Genomic DNA, 15,323 nt, shown 5'->3' with positions numbered 1-15,323 from the left:
CCCCCTATAACTGGAACTAACTGCAGATGGTCGCCGAATTATGATCATTCAACTCACGATTTTTGGCTTTGCAACGGTATAAAACAAGACATTCAGGCCGGGCGCGGTGGCTTAAGCCTGTAATCCCAGCACTTTGGGAGGCCAAGACGGGCGGATCATGAGGTCAGAAGATCGAGACCATCCTGGCTAACACGGTGAAACCCCGTCTCTACTAAAAATACAAGAAAATTAGCCGGGCGAGGTGGCGGGCGCCTGTAGTCCCAGCTACTCGGGAGGCTGAGGCAGGAGAATGGCGTGAACCCAGGGGAGCGGAGCTTGCAGTGAGCCGAGATCGCGCCACTGCACTCCAGCCTGGGGCACAGAGCAAGACTCCGCGTCAAAAAAAAAAAAAAAAAAAAAAAACAAGACATTCAGTAGAAACTGTACTTCAAATACTGAATTTTGATTCAAAATTCTTTATAACTTTATTACAATATAGATTTTGTGTTGGATAGTTTTGGCCACTGTAGGCTAATGTAAGTGTTCTGAGCATGTTTAAGGCAGGCTAAGCTAAGCTAAGCTATGATGTTTGGTAGGTTAAATGCATTTTTGACTTATGATCATATTTTCAACTTATGATGGGTTTATCAGGATGCAAACCCATCACATAAGTGGAGGGGTATCTCTATAACATTGTAAGACCCATACTTTTGCTGCTGATTATTGGGAGGTGGTATGGCACAGTGGTTAGGGGCAGAGGCCTTGGAGTTGGACTACATGGGTTCAGATCCCAGCTTGGCTGTTTTCTGGGTGGTTCTAACCCAGTTCTGACACACACTTGTTGAGTGGCCTTAGGTGAGTCCCATACGCTCTCTAGATATAGCTTCCTCGTTGCAAAATGTCTCAAGCTAAGTTTAGTATTCTCCCTCCACCCTGACCCTGCTTCTGTTCCTCTTCCAGGCTGCCCCAGCTCAGTAAATGGCCCATCAGCCACCCAGAAGATCAAGCCAGATTCATCCCTCGCATCTAATCTACCTTCTAAACACATCCACAATCCATTCCCCTTTTTCCATCCCCACTGTCCCCGCTCCAGTCCATGCCATCAAGACTTTTCATTTCCACTTTGCCACAGGACTGTTAAAATACTTTTACAAACTGCAAAATTTGATTGAGTCACTCTGAAAAGGTGAATGTGGCCCTTGATCTCTGCATGGTTTGGTCTTGGTCTGTCTCCACTCAGTTCAGGCCATCCTCTCAGTGCTCCAGACAGGCTAGCCTTGCATTCCTCCAGCTAGGAGCCCCAGGGCCTTTGCACAACTCCTCCCTCTCCCTGTAACGTTCTTCTCCAATTATGTCTTAGCTTGACGGCTCACCCTTCAGGTCTAGGCTCAAATGTCAATACTTCAGGGAAGTATTTTCTGATCCTTCAAAGCAGGTCAAGTCCTGGTGACTTCCTTCACAGCACCTGTCACCACATCACCGGTGCATGTCTGCCTCCTTCCCAACTACCGTTTCAAGAGAGGCCCCCGCCCTGTTGTTCTTTGTCTCAGACCCCTTATTTCCTTCAGAGCACTTATCACAAATTTGTAACTGCTTTATTTCTTTGTTTTCTTCTTAGCTGTCTCCCCTATTCTCTTTGTATAATTTCTATGAAGAGACAAGCTGAGGTCTGTCCTGCTGTATTCCCAGGACCCAGCACTGAACCTAGGAACAGAGCAGAGATTCTCAAGAAGTATCTCTTGAATAAAAAGTATTTGTGGTGGTGGCATCTCCAGCAGTCAGGAACTCCCTCTTTGCCTCTGAGTTTTGATCCTCAGGCAGTATTTCTGCTGCTTAATGAGTAATTCTTCTCTGGGTTTATGGTTCAGAGTAGAACAGGAGACCTCAGGCAGCCTGGCAACCTCTGGCCTGTGTGGGAAATGCCTTCCAGTGGAATTGCAGCAAATTTCAACTCTAACCCAGGGATATCGAGCTAGGCCTCATTCCCACACCCAGCTCTGCTGCCAGAAGCGTTCCAAGGCTTCTCAGGCCCCGAGATCCCTCTGCTCTCCTCTTCCCCTAATGCTCCAAGACTCTCTCCCAGCCATGCCCCAAAGCCTGTGCCCCCGATTCCAGGTTGCTTTCAAGCTGAAGCCACACCAGAGGAAAGAGCTGAGGGTGGCAAAGGTGAGCCTCATGGCTGACCCAGGCGAGGGGCGGGGAAGCTTGGGAGAGCTCATAGGATGCAGCTGCGAGTTCCAAGAGTCAGCATGCTGGCAAAACCACCCAGGGCTGCTGGGACCCGCCAGCATGTGAGCAGGAAGAGGGCACGAGGGCACAGTTCTAAAAGCAGGATTTACTTTGGTTTTCACTTCTCTGAGGCCCCGGGAACGTTTTAAAGTTCTAGTTCTCAGGCCTGCACTGTCTCCGTCATTCCTTCTTCAGCCACTGCAGCAGCTGGGGTGTGTAGTAGGTGATGATGATGTCAGCACCTGTGTTGGGAGAGATGCGGAAAGTTGCGGGGGACGGTGATCAGCTCCGAGCACACCTTCTGGGATGGGAAGGCCAGGCGGGGAAGAAGGCTACCATGAAGAGGCACAGCCTGTGGGCACACCACATGAGACGGAGTCCAGCTTTGGGCAGCTGTATTTCTTGGGCAAGTCATTTTCTCTCTTGGGACCTCAGTTTACCAAAGAATAATATGCACAGTGAAGGATATAGGTAAGATGCAAGTTCCCTTCCTGTGCTGGTGTACAGTTCTAACAAAATGAGCCCCCTTTATGGAGTGATACTACCTCATTTAATCCTCAGGACAATCACGCACCAGGTATCTTGTCCCCAGTTATCCAGTTATGGGTGAGGACACTGAGGTTCTAAGAAGTGGCTTGCCCACATTCTCACAACCAAAAATGAATGAAGGGCTCTGCTTGCTTCACCATGTCATGTTCTATGCTGCAGTTCCATATCTCTTCCTCAATGTGTGTCTGTTTAGATCACTAGTAATTCCCGAAATAAGACTCCAAGCTCTCAGGACTTCGTTCCTTGATCTAGGCAGAGTGCTTATCAGTCCCTGTGGCACAGGTCAAAACACCCAACCCCTGCCTGCCTACCTGCTCTGCGGAAGGCAGTCATGGCCTCCAGTACGGCAGCCTTGAGATCAAATGCCCCAGCCTGGGCTCCGTGCCACAGCATGGCAAACTCTCCAGAGACATGGTACACGGCGAGAGGGAGGTCGGGGTGCTGCAGGGAAGCAGACAGGGAGACAGGCTGAAATGGAGGGTTAATGTGGCTCTGGGAGCGTCCCTTCCCCCTGCTCAATCTGTGACCATCTTGAGCCCCGTGTCCTGGGTTACTGCAGCCAGCAGCCTGGCCCACTCTTGAACTGTTAAAGCAGGGCTGTTTGAGGCTCCTGCAAGCCCTGACACAGAAGGCCATGGTGGTTCCTGGGCAGGGATGGGGAGGAGAGGATTTCTGCTCAAGGGCAGACTGCTTCCAACACTGAGATTCCAGAGTCTGTGGAAAACTCTGTCCCAGCCCTCTGAGCCCCCTTTGCCTCGGACCTGCGCTCACCTTGTCCTTTACCTCCCGCACGATGTCCAGGTAGGGCATTCCCGGCTTCACCATGAGTACGTCAGCTCCTTCCCGTACATCCCGGTCCTAAGAGATGAGGGTCGAGTGTGGGCGGTGTCTGGGAGGGGCTGAGGGTGGGGCTCAAGTCCTAGTGACTCACCACAGCTCGGAGGGCCAGGCCTCGTGCTCCAGGGGGCAGCTGGTAGCAGCGGCGGTCCCCAAAAGCTGGGCTTGACTGAGCTGCGTCCCTGCAAAACAGAGTCATCCGGGTGGGCTCCAGCTTTGGGCCAAATGGGCAGGGATTTAACAGCAGACCCCTGCCCACTCCGCCCACCCCTGCTCACCCCGCCCACCCCTGCTCACCGGAAAGGGCCATAGAAACAGGAAGCAAACTTGGCACTGTAGCTCATCACTGATACCTATGGGGAGACAATGGGGATCTTGGCTTAGTCGGCCCTTGCCAGGTGTCCCAGGGTGATGTGGCAGGGAGAGAAAGAACCTAGGCTGGGAGGGAGAGTGCCTGTGTTCTGGTCCTGTTGGAGTGCTGGGCTTGATTTCCCCATGAGAGGCCCAGAGGTTGACATGGTTCCCCAAAACCTCATCCAGCACTGTCTTCAGTTCTGTGATTCTTTTTTTTTTTTTTTGAGATAGAGTCTAGCTCTGTTGCCCAGGCTGGAGTGCAGTGGCATGATCTCAGTTCACTGCAACCTCCACCTCCTGGGTTCAAGCCATTCTCCTGCCTCAGCCTCCCGAGTAGCTGGGATTACAGGCACCTGCCACCACGCTCAGCTAAGTTTTGTGTTTTTAGTAGAGACGGGGTTTCACCATGTTGGCCTGGCTGGTCTTGAACTCCTGACCTCAAGTGATCCACCTGTCACAGCCTCCCAGAGTGCTGGGATTATAGGCGTGAGCCACTGCTCCCGGCAGTTCTGTGATTCTTAGCAGACACGGGGGCAGGGCTGGTGCAGACTCTCTCCTCCCGACCCCGTGCTGTGCTCCCTGCCCTTACCCTGTTGCCAAGTCCATGTGCCATCAGGGCCTCCTTGATGGCTTCCACACGTCCATCCATCATGTCTGACGGGGCTACCACCTGACATCCTGTGGGGCAGAGGGTGGCCTTCAGAATTCTGGGACCGTCCTAGCTACTCTGCGACCTCCCTGACCCAGAGGTACCCATCCCTGCTGGTGGTTCACTCACCTGCCTTGGCATATGCCAGTGCTACCTCAGCTAGCCGCTGGCGGCTCTCCTCAGCCCGGAATGCTCCATTTTCACTCAGGAGCCCTGCAGGAGAGATGACTGGGTTTTAAGGAGCACTTTGGGCCCTGGCCTGTCCCCACGCTGGTGAGAAGTGGGCAGTGGGAGTGTGGGTACCAGCAGGGCTGGAGGAAGGGAGCTCACCGCAGTGACCATGGGAGGTGTAGGGACATAGGCAGATGTCACAGGCCACCAGGAGGTTGGGGAAGGTCTTCCTCAACAGATGGATTGCCTCAATAGCTGGGGACTCCTCGGAGTCAGCTGCGGAACCCCGCTCGTCCTAGGGGCAGGGGAGGGACAAAGCAGTGTATCTGTTACATGTTGCTTCGGAAGGCAGGATGGCAGCCATCACAGAGCACAGCCCTGGCCCTCTCCTTCCTTCATTGTCACAGCCCCTGGATAAGGAAGCACAGAGGACTGACCCTACTTGGGTGCTGACTTAAGGGCAGGGACCATGTCCATTTACCTGTGGCCCCAGGGCCAGCATCATATGGGAGTAAGGAAGCGGTCAGTGTGGACCCTCAGCTCACCCTCGCCCAACCTCCCTTCCTTTTTCTGGTTTGTTTTTTTCGGAGATGGTCTTGCTCTGTCACCCAGGCTAGAGTGCAGTGGCGCGATCTTGGCTCACTGCAGCTTCGTCTTTCTGGGCTCAAGGGATCCTCCCACCTCTCCACCTCCTGAGTAGCTGGGACTACAGGCACGCACCACCACACCCAGCTAACTTTTGTATTTTTTTGTAAAGATGGGATTTTGCCATGTTGCCCAGGCTGGTCTCAAAATCCTGGGCTCAAGTGATCCAACCGCTTTGGCCTCCCAAAGTGCTGGGATTATGGGTGTGAGCGCAACCTCCCTTCTTAGCCCTTCCTTTGATTCTTCACCTTGGGAACTCTGCTGGGGATGCCAAAGATCAAGACACAGCGTAGGCCCTCTTCCACCAAGGGCCTCAGCATCTCTTCCAGCCGGTTCACACCATACCTGTGTGGGGGTGGGTAGAGGGGTTGAAGGAAGGCAGGTCCCAGGCAAAGGTCCTCTGGACTCCACCACACTGTGCCTCTGTTAGAAACCAAGCTGCATATGGCACCAGGAGGGTTCAAGCCCCCAGGACAGGAAGGGGCAGGGACACGTCCACTAAATAGGAGGGAAGACCGAGGCCCTGAGTAGCAGAGCTCTTCTGGAATTCGGCTGTGGAAGGCTCCTCCAAGGCCCTCTTATTGAACTCCCATCTGCAGTTCAGATCCCTTCTGCAACAGCCTCTGCCGCGACGCCTCTGGTGATGGGTAGCACATTACTTTATAGGGCTGCCCCTCCCACTGTAGAACAGCTCTGGCCCCGGGGAAACCCTTCCCTCTACTGAGCTGATGTCTGCCTGTCCGCATCTTCTACTTCCTAGGTCTGCTTTTACCTCCGGGCACTTCCACCTGTGGAATCTTTCCCTCCACCACCCCCTGGCCCCCCAACTCCATGTCTCCTACCTGGCCACTCCTGGGAGGCTGGCGATAGGCTGTATGTCATCAGGAACATCCCTGCAAGAGTGGGGGTGGGATATGGATTGGTGGCTGTGGGAAGGGCCAGTGGTGAGGGGGCAACTGAGAGGGATGGTTGGGAAGCAGGGAAGAAATATGGCAGTGGAGATGGTGGGAGGAGGGTGGGATCCAGTGTCTGGCTTCCCTGCCTGGTCAAGCCCAGGGCCTGAAATAATAATAGGAACAACAAAAATAACAGTGACAACAGTAGCAACTGTACTAAAAGAATGGTAATTACAGGAAAGAATTAAGTGGTTAAGAACTTGGACTCTGAATTTGGCAGGTCCTTGCTTCTTATCCCAGCCACTCACTGCCTGGGTGACCGTGGCCAAGTTCTATCATCTCTTGGAGACTTAGGTCTTCATGTCTATCATGCGTGGTTAATTCATTCATTCAACAAATATTTATTGAGTACTTATTATGTGCCAAGTACTGTTCTAGGCCCTGATGATACAAAAGTGAACAAAATAGACAAACATCCCCGCCCTCAAGGAGCTGATGTTCTAGAGGATAGCTACTCCTTCTTCATACAAATGCTCTCAGAATTGAATGAGATCATGTGTGTAGGTGCTTAGCGTAGTACCTGGTACAGAGTAAGTACTCAGTAAATGTCTGCGTTATCATTAACAATCACGATTGCCATCTCTTACAGGTACATAGCACTTTACAACCTACAGAGCACCTTCTCAGCTTCTGTCTTATTGCAAGAGCTCAGGATGGCAGGCAAGGGTTATTCTTCTAATTTTCCAAATGGGATGAATGAGTTCTTTCAAAGTTTGTTTTGTTCCTAAGATTCCTGTCCTTAATCCAAGTAGGCTGCTTCCAGTATCTTGAATTTCAAGCTGACAGCTCACTTTGCCACCCCCAGCAATACTGATGCCCGCTGCAGTCAACACTCCCTCCCCAACCCCAACCAGCAGAGCAGAGGTCTGGCCCATTCCTGGAGACTCACGTGACAAAGATGGGGTAGATGAGGTTGGAGGCATTGAGGGTGGTGGTGGCTGTCTGCCAGGCCCGAAGCAGTGGGTGGAAGTAGCCACTGTGCAGAACGGACTGGGGCTGCATGGCATGGGCCAGTGGGCACAGGGGCATCAGTTGGTTGGAACCGAGGGCTCCTGGGGCGTTGTTGGCTGCAGGCTCTGTCTGTGGGGTGAGATGGGCAGCACATGAGACATGGTCCCTGTCCTCAGGAGATGGTCACATCTGGAAGACAGCTCTTCCAGATTCCTGCCTCCCCTCTCTCTAGCCTAATGCTACTCACAGCATGGTTCACCAATCCCTGCTGGTCAACAAGGTAAGTTGAGAAATGAAAGTAAGTCTTTAGAAACTTTCATAATAATCAGAATCTAATGATATAAAATTTGGGCTTGTATTTTATATGACTGCTTTCTGTTCATTATTATCTTTTAAAGTAAACATCTGAGCAAGCAACAACTGTTTTAAAAAAATTATTTTCTTTCTTTTTTTTTTTTTTTTCAGACAGGGTCTCTGTCACCCAGGCTGGAGTGCAGTGGTACAATCTCGACTCACTGCAGCCTTGACCTCCCGAGCTCAACTGCTTCTCCCAGCTCAGCCTCCCAAGTAGCTGGGACTACAGGTGTGCACCATAACACCCAGCTAATTTTTGTATTTTTTGTAGAGATGGAGGTCTTGCCATGCTGCCCAGGCTGGTCTTGAACTCCTGGGCTCAAGCAATCTCCCTGCCTTGGCCTCCCAAAGTGTTGGGATTACAGGCGTGAGCCATGGTGCCTGGCCAAAAAAATAATTTTCTAGCTGGGCATGTTGAGAAGCCAATATTTAAACTTTGTTTATTCCACAAAAAATGCCCATGTTCATGGCAGAACTTTTAGAAAAGTGCAGATAAGCAAAAAGAGAAAAATCCCCTGCAATTCTACCTCTAGAAAAAGTACTGTTGGCCAGGCATGGTAGCTCACGCCTGTAATCTCAGCACTTTAGGAGGCTGAGGTGGGCAGATCACTTGAGGTCAGGAAATCGAGACCAGCCTGGCCAACATGGTGAAACCCCACCTCTACTCAAAATACAAAAAAATTCAGCTGGGCGTGGTGGTGCGTGCCTGTAATCCCAGCTACTGGGGAGGCTGAGGCAGGAGAACCACTTGAACCCAGGAGGAGGTTGCAGTGAGCCGAGATCGTGCCACTGCACTCCAGCCTGGGCGACAGATCAAGACTTCATTCAAAAAAAAAAAAAAGAAAGAAAGAAAAGAGAAAAGTACTGCTAACACCTTGGGACATGGACTTCTTGTTAGGTACAATTCACACCAATAGGAGAAAATAGTACCATTCATGTCAGATGGACAGACAGACACATACATACACTGTATAGGGTGCCACCAAATCTTTTCTAGCCCAAGGAGTTTCCTGGGCTCCACGAGCACAAGTACACCTTCTTGCTTTCCTCACTTTGTCCCTTTACCTGAAAGGCTGTGCTCTCCCCACACCCAAATCTACAGGGTTCTCCTTCCCTCTCCCACTGAGGCTTTCTTGTCCAGATTGCAGTCTCTCTTCTATAAGTTATTTGTGGACCTGTCTTTTTTTTTTTTTTTTTTTTGAGACGGAGTCTGGCTCTGTCACCCAGGCTGGAGTGCAGTGGCGCGATCTCGGCTCACTGCAAGCTCCGCCTCCCGGGTTTACGCCATTCTCCTGCCTCAGCCTCCCGAGTAACTGGGACTACAGGCGCCCGCCACCTCGCCCGGCTAGTTTTTTGTATTTTTTAGTAGAGACGGGGTTTCACTGTGTTAGCCAGGATGGTCTCGATCTCCTGACCTCGTGATCCGCCCGTCTCGGCCTCCCAAAGTGCTGGGATTACAGGCTTGAGCCACCGCGCCCAGCCGGACCTGTCTTATCTCGTGCCAGTAGACAGAGCTTCTGCAGGGCAAGGTCCAGAGTTGGTTCATTTTTGCCTCCCCCACAGTGCTCTGTCACACACTGACCTTGGCACACAGTAAATATTTAATTACGTGAAGTACAAAAATATGCCCCAAATGCCAAATTCGTGGATACAAGACAGAAGGAAGCTGGGGCATTAACATTTGTTTCTTGAGCACCTACTGTGTGCCAGACCATGCCTGGCATTTTCACGGGTGATTTCTCATTGAGTGGGTACTGCAGTCCTGCAAGGCAGGGCTGACTGAGTGCATGGAGCCTGACCAGAAGTGAGCCATGGCTCCAGTGGGAGTGAGGAGGTCAGAAGAGGCGTATTAGAAGACAGGGGCCAGGTGCGGTGGCTCACACCTGTAATCCCAGCACTTTGGAGACCAAGGCGGGTGGATCACTTGAGGTCAGGAGTTTGAGACCAGGCTGGCCAATCTGGTGAAACCCTGTCTCTACTAAAAATACAAAAATTAGGCCAGGCACGGTGGCTCACGCCTGTAATTCCAGCACTTTGGGAGGCCAAGGCAGGGGGATCATTTGAGGTCAGGAGTTTGAGACCAGCCTGACCGGCATGGTGAAACCCCATCTCCACTAAAAATAAAAAAAAAATTAGCCGGGTGTGGTGGCGCATGCCTGTAATCCCAGCTACTTCAGAAGCTGAGGCAGGAGAATCGTTTGAACTTGGGAGGCAGAGATTGCAGTGAGCCAAGATGGCACCATTGCATTTCAGCATGGGCAACAAGAGAGAAACTCCATCTCACAATAAATAAACGGAAATAAAAATAAAAATAAAACAATTAGCTGGGTGTGGTGGCATGCATCTGTAGTCAGAGTCTGGAGGCTGAGGCAGGAGAATCACTTGAACCCAGGAGGCAGAGGTTGCAGTGAGCCGAGAGTGCACCACTGCATTCCAGCCTGGGCGACAGTGTGAGACTCCATCTCAAAAAAAAAAAAAAAAAAAAACAAACGAAATGACAGGGGGTTGAACTTGGTTTTGCAGGATGAATGGGTTCAGCCTGGTGGAGAGAAGGGGGCCAACATTTCCTTAGGAAGGGAAGAAAGGGGCAAAGGTGGGGAAGGAGGATGGCTGTGGACTGTTCTGAGGAGCTGAGGAGGCAATTGGGGCAAGTGTGTATGGAGGGGATGGATGAGAGGGGGCCAGGCTGAGGCTGTGGGAAGATTTCTGAACGGTGGGTAGGGTTAGTGGCCTGGTTGACACCTGGCTTTAGGAACATCAGTCCTGCAGGCTGAGCAGAGCAGACGGGAAGCAGAGGAATGCAGAGGCTGGGGGCAGAGAAGGGGCGTCTTAAGGCAGCCAAGAGGCAATGTCTCAGGGTAGATGCTCTAGGCCTGCCTGCCTGACCTGGACGGCAGCGGAGACAGGCACAGGGCAGGAAGAGGGCAGTGGGGAGCTGGGCTTGGAGAGGAGGTGGAGAGCTCTGTTTTAGACACTTCCTTTTGGAGGTGCCCGGGAGAATATCCCATAGCCAAAGGATGGGGGGAAAAGGGCCACAAAAATGGGGGCTGGCTGGCCTGAGTCCAACTACACTTTGTATGAATGGGACCTCAAAGTCCAGAGAGGGGCAAGGACTTAACCAAAGCCACACAGCAAGTAAGAGGACTAGAACCCTGGCGTGTTAACTCCCAGGTGAACTGGGAGATCCTTTGGTAGGCTGGAGTCAAGTCAGATGTTGAAGCCAGGTCTAATCCCTCTGATTTGCTTCCCAGAAAACCACCTTTGTAACAGGCCCTTGACTTCTGGAATCCAAAGCTACATTCTCATGGCCTCAACTCCTCATTGCTTTCAGGAGGCCGAGGGAACAACTGCCTCCTGCTTATCAGAAACAGTGGGGCAGGGCTGCCTACGAACTGGCTGTCCTTCTCCCCATAGTCTCTTAGGCCCCTTTGGCTCCCCACAGCCAACTCAGGGGCCCATTTTATCCGGTCTTCCTCCTTGGTAGGGTGGGGTTATCACAAGTCACACAGGGGCCAGCCCTGCTGCCACACCCCTGGGTGGGCCAGCCCCATCACCTGACACAGGGGCAGGCCAGGCCTCCCCAATCATGTCTCAACCTCCAAACAGACAATTACTCAGTAGATAGTCCTGAGTACCCATTTTCTACTTGATTTTGCTCTCATGTCTGCTAGAAGTTTCTTTTTCTTTTCTTTTCTTTTCTTTTTTTAATTGAGATGGAGTCCGGCTCTGTCACCCAGGCTGGAGTGCAGTGGTTCGATTTTGGCTCACTGCAACCTCCACCCTCTGGGTTCAAGTGATTCTCCTGCCTCAGCCTCCCGAGTAGCTGAGACTTCAGGTATGTGCCACCATACCCAGCTAATTTTTGTATTTTTAGTACAAACAGGGTTTCGCCATGTTGGCCAGGCTGGTCTCAAACTCGTGACTTCAAGTGATCCGCCAGCCTCTGCTTCCCAAAGTGCTGGGATTACAGGTGTGAGCCACTGCACCTGGCTGAGAGACTATTTTTGAATATTGAGAGAATTACCAAAATGTAACCCAGTTTGCCCAAGACCACATAGCTACTTAGTGACCGAGCCAGAATTTGAATTTGTTCTGGACTCCAAATGCTGGGTTTTATACACTGTATTCCTTAATACTGATAAACACCTGATTCAGTAGGCGTCTCTTTGCCCATACTGTTTCTGCTTTGGGCGCTGGAGAGACAGAATAAACAAAAGGAAAACATACTGAGTGTATTCATTCTGTGCTGGGCACAGCACTAAGGTACTTCGTAGTAGTATCTCATTTCATTGCAAGAATTGTTCTAACTTTTAGTGATAAGGAAGCGGAGGCTCTGAGTGGTTTAGTGACTTGCTTAATGCCATTCTAGAGTCTAGGCAGATGTTGAAGAGAGGGCTAATCTCTCTGATTCACTTCCCACAAACAACTTCTGTTGTTTTCTGGCTTCTAGAATCCAAAGCTGCATTCCACTGGCCTCAACTCCTCATCGCCTTTAGGAGCTGAGGGAACTACTGGCTCCTGCTTAGCAGAAACCCTGTGGCAGGGCTGCCTAGGAGCCCCTGAGACCAGGGCAGGGTTAGAGTAAAGGGAACAGTCTCACTATAGCAGTTCACTTTGATCTGTTTTTGAATTTTAAGATTCAGAGAGAGATTTGATTTGAGAAACAGGTGTCAGTGCTGAAAATATTAAAAGCTTGAAAATTGCCAATCCTGTTTAGTCCCTTACATTTTAATGTGGTAAATGGGGTATAGAGAGTCAACGGGACTTGTTGGAGATCACAGTGAATGACATACAGAGCTAGAAACTGACCCTGCAGCTCCTGACTTCTATTTCAATGCCCTGATACCTACACCATAGAGTCATTCCATTGTTATTAAACTCGCTTAATAAGTGGAGTTTCCCACTCCACTTGGCAGCGCCAAATGCAGGATGGGTTTTGCTTTGCAAAAAGGCCCTTAGAGTTTGGGAGGATTTCACAGACTGGGAGGGCACTTCTCCCAAATCAAGTGAGCTTGCAAACTACAACTTAAATTCCTGTGACATCATCACACTGAAGACAGGAGCGAGCCACCAGGAGGTCCAGCACCTCTGTCCACCCACATCAGACAGGTTAGCTTTGCTGGGACGCAGAGTATAGGGCAGTGCAGAAAGAACTATGTTTCAGGGTCAGACAGTCCCAGTTACAAAGGTCTATGTTCTGCTGTGTAATTTTGGGCAAAGTCATTGACCTTTCAGTGTTCGTTTCATCATCTACAAAATAGGCATGATATCTCTAACTTGCAAGGCTGTGGAGATTATTGATAGGGCTGAGGTAGGTGTCTGGCACCAAGTAGCTGCACAGTAAACATGTAGCTAATTTTATTACTATTAGGAGTGGGGCTGGGTTGGAACAAGATGTCCTGGTACAGCTCTGTACCTTCTGCACCACACCAGATGGGAATATGCGCTCAAACCCTTGAGGGCCACAGGGTTTTCCAAGATTTCTGAAGTGGAGTCTCTGCCTTCCAGCAGGTTATGTGGTGAAGGAAAAACAAAATAATCACCATCCAGCTGCCAGAGTAGAGGGGTGGCCCAGGTGCTGTGAAAGGGACTGTGTCTCTGAGTCAAGGGTAGTTTCATGGAAGAGGGGACAGTGAAGGATAATAAGTGTTTCAGATTTAATATGAAAGCATCTCCTCCCATGGAAGGCAACATCCCCAAACTGGGAGTAACTGAAGTTGGGCCCTGAGCGCTGCCACCAGGAGGGGCTGAGACAGAGCTTCATACACCACCCCCCACCCCCGCATGTTGTACTATGCTGAGGATTCCAGAGGCTGTGGGTCCTGGCACAGAGGATTAGGACCTGCTGCCAGCCCTGGCAGGCTCTGCCACTGGTCAGGGAGGAGGCAGTCAGGAGAGCCAGCTAGGTAGAAGGTGGCCAGAACTGAGAAATCCAAAGCCCCACAAAGGCCCAGGAGAGTGGCTGTCAAGCAGTTCTCAAAAGGGACGAAGTGTTCATTTAGCCAACCCACACTTCCTGAATATCTACTATGGGCCTGCTGAAGTGCTAGACACAGGGATTAAAGCGAAGAATGAGAACCCAGCCTTGCCCTGGGGTTTTGAAGAGCCTGACCCTCTCTGGGGTTAGCCATCTGGACGTAGAAGGAGAAGCTGCCATTCCCAGAATCCTAGAATATCTTGGCTAAGAGGCTTCTTAAAGTTTGCTGATTGAAACAAGGGTGAAACTGGGCTCAGAGAGGGGTAGACACAGGTCCAGGATCAAGCAGTGGGTCAGCGGCAGATCTGGGGGAAGTCTCCAGCAGCCCGGTCCTCAGTGTCCACCATGACACCTCCATACTTTAAGGATAGATATCAAATCTGTTTCCCAGCATGTTGGGCTTGTGGAGAGCTTTGGGTGAACTGACTCTGGACCTGGTTGCTGTTGGTAGCAGGATGGTTAAGTGTGTGGGCTCTGGAGTCTGATAGATGTGGGTACAAATCCTAGTTCTGTAGCTTTCTAGTTGTGTGACCTCCGTTTCTTTGTTTAGTAATGGGGACTTGAACCGACCTCAGTGGGTTGTTGTAAGAAATGAATGGGTCAGGCCGGGCGTGGTGGCTCACGCCTGTAATCCCAGCACTTTGGGAGGCCGAGGCGGGCGAATCACCTGAGGTTGGAAGTTCGACACCAGCCTAACCAATAAGGAGAAACGCTGTCTCTACTAAAAATACAAAAATTAGCCGGCATGGTGGCACATGCCTGAAATCCCAGCTACTTGGCAGGCTGAGGCAGGAGAATCGCTTGAACCCGGGAGGCGGAGATTGCAGTGAGCCAAGATCGCGCCATTGCACTCCAGCCTGGGCAACAAGCGCGAAACTCCATCTCAAAATAAAATTTAAAAAAAGGGTCAATGCACGCAATGCTTAGTACAAAACGGCTGTTAGTGTTTTCACCTCCCTACCCGCCCCCCAACCACCAACCACCAACCACCACCCACACCTCGGGCTCTGCATCGATGGAGTCTGCCCCGGCGGTATCCGAGGGGCTAAACCCCAGAGAAGAGGCGCGGAGCCCCGAACCCGGGCCTCCAACCCCGGCTGCAGTGGGACAATCTAGACCAAACAATCTAGACCAAACGCTCCACGGGACTCCGTACACGGCTGCACCGCCAGGGCTTCAGGCGCACAGCACAATCTGGGGACGCGGGACTCTTGGTGCCACAGTCCCCGCCTCGCCCTGGAGCCGTCCTCCAAGTCCGCCATCTCCCCGCATGCAGCCCCCGCTCACCTGCCTCCCTAAGGCCTCCCGGTCGCTGCGCCTGTCACCGCTGTCTCCCGCTCCCGTCTCCCAGGGACCATGTGGGGGGCGGGGGGGCTCACCCGGAAGCAGCTCCCCCCACGGCCCGCCCCCCCACAATCCAGGCCACGCCCCCTGAAGGCTCTCTTCGAACGACTCCTCCGCTCCCGTCGCAGCCCCGCCCACACCCGCTGAGGCCTGGCCAATTGGGTGTGTCGAGTGCCTGGAGGGCCCGCCCCTCCCCGCTCCGGGTCCTGCGCTTGTGCAGCGAACCGCAGGAGGGAGGCCACGGGGGGCGCAGGAACCGCGTGGGAGGGTCCCTGGGTGTGAGCCCGAATCGGAGGCAGTTACAGCCCAGGGTTCACTTCACCGCACT

General features: G+C 51.9%; 1 protein-coding gene across 4 annotated transcripts; it reads right to left on the bottom strand.

Annotated features, from left to right (window-relative positions):
- Positions 1-439: 439 nt before the first annotated feature.
- ALAD (aminolevulinate dehydratase) lies at positions 440-15,011 on the bottom strand. 4 transcript variants are annotated; one of them, XR_003723160.2, is made up of 13 exons: positions 14,939-15,011; positions 7,259-7,449; positions 6,256-6,472; positions 5,662-5,758; positions 4,928-5,063; positions 4,727-4,810; positions 4,538-4,626; positions 3,892-3,947; positions 3,689-3,776; positions 3,529-3,615; positions 3,069-3,198; positions 2,319-2,450; positions 440-1,887 (listed from the first exon to the last, which is right to left on the bottom strand). XR_003723160.2 is itself a non-coding variant. In XM_015117041.3 (12 exons), the coding sequence occupies exons 2-12, from the start codon at positions 7,374-7,376 to the stop codon at positions 2,389-2,391; spliced, it is 1,164 nt and encodes a 387-aa protein (XP_014972527.3). In that variant the 5' UTR covers positions 7,377-7,449; positions 14,939-15,011; the 3' UTR covers positions 440-2,388. The 4 variants fall into 4 exon arrangements, 2 of the variants coding, with proteins under 2 accessions (XP_014972527.3, XP_001101576.1); XR_013405641.1 differs by having other exon boundaries at positions 6,256-6,306; XM_015117041.3 differs by having other exon boundaries at positions 440-2,450.
- Positions 15,012-15,323: the final 312 nt, after the last annotated feature.

This window comes from Macaca mulatta, chromosome 15, assembly GCF_049350105.2.
Source record: "Macaca mulatta isolate MMU2019108-1 chromosome 15, T2T-MMU8v2.0, whole genome shotgun sequence".
NCBI lineage: Eukaryota > Metazoa > Chordata > Mammalia > Primates > Cercopithecidae > Macaca > Macaca mulatta.
The sequence above is the reverse complement of the archived record's forward strand: the minus strand, read 5'-3'. Positions and strand labels throughout refer to the sequence as shown.

Excerpts from the sequence above, each read along its gene's own strand:
- ALAD (XM_015117041.3), bottom strand. The coding sequence starts at position 7,376 with ATGCCATGCAGCCCCAGTCCGTTCTGCACAGTGGCTACTTCCACCCAC. Across the intron at positions 3,777-3,891 it reads TGTTTCTATGGCCCTTTCCG|GGACGCAGCTCAGTCAAGCC; the intron begins GTGAGCAGGGGT and ends TCTGTTTTGCAG. Across the intron at positions 3,616-3,688 it reads GCCTGGCCCTCCGAGCTGTG|GACCGGGATGTACGGGAAGG; the intron begins GTGAGTCACTAG and ends CTCATCTCTTAG.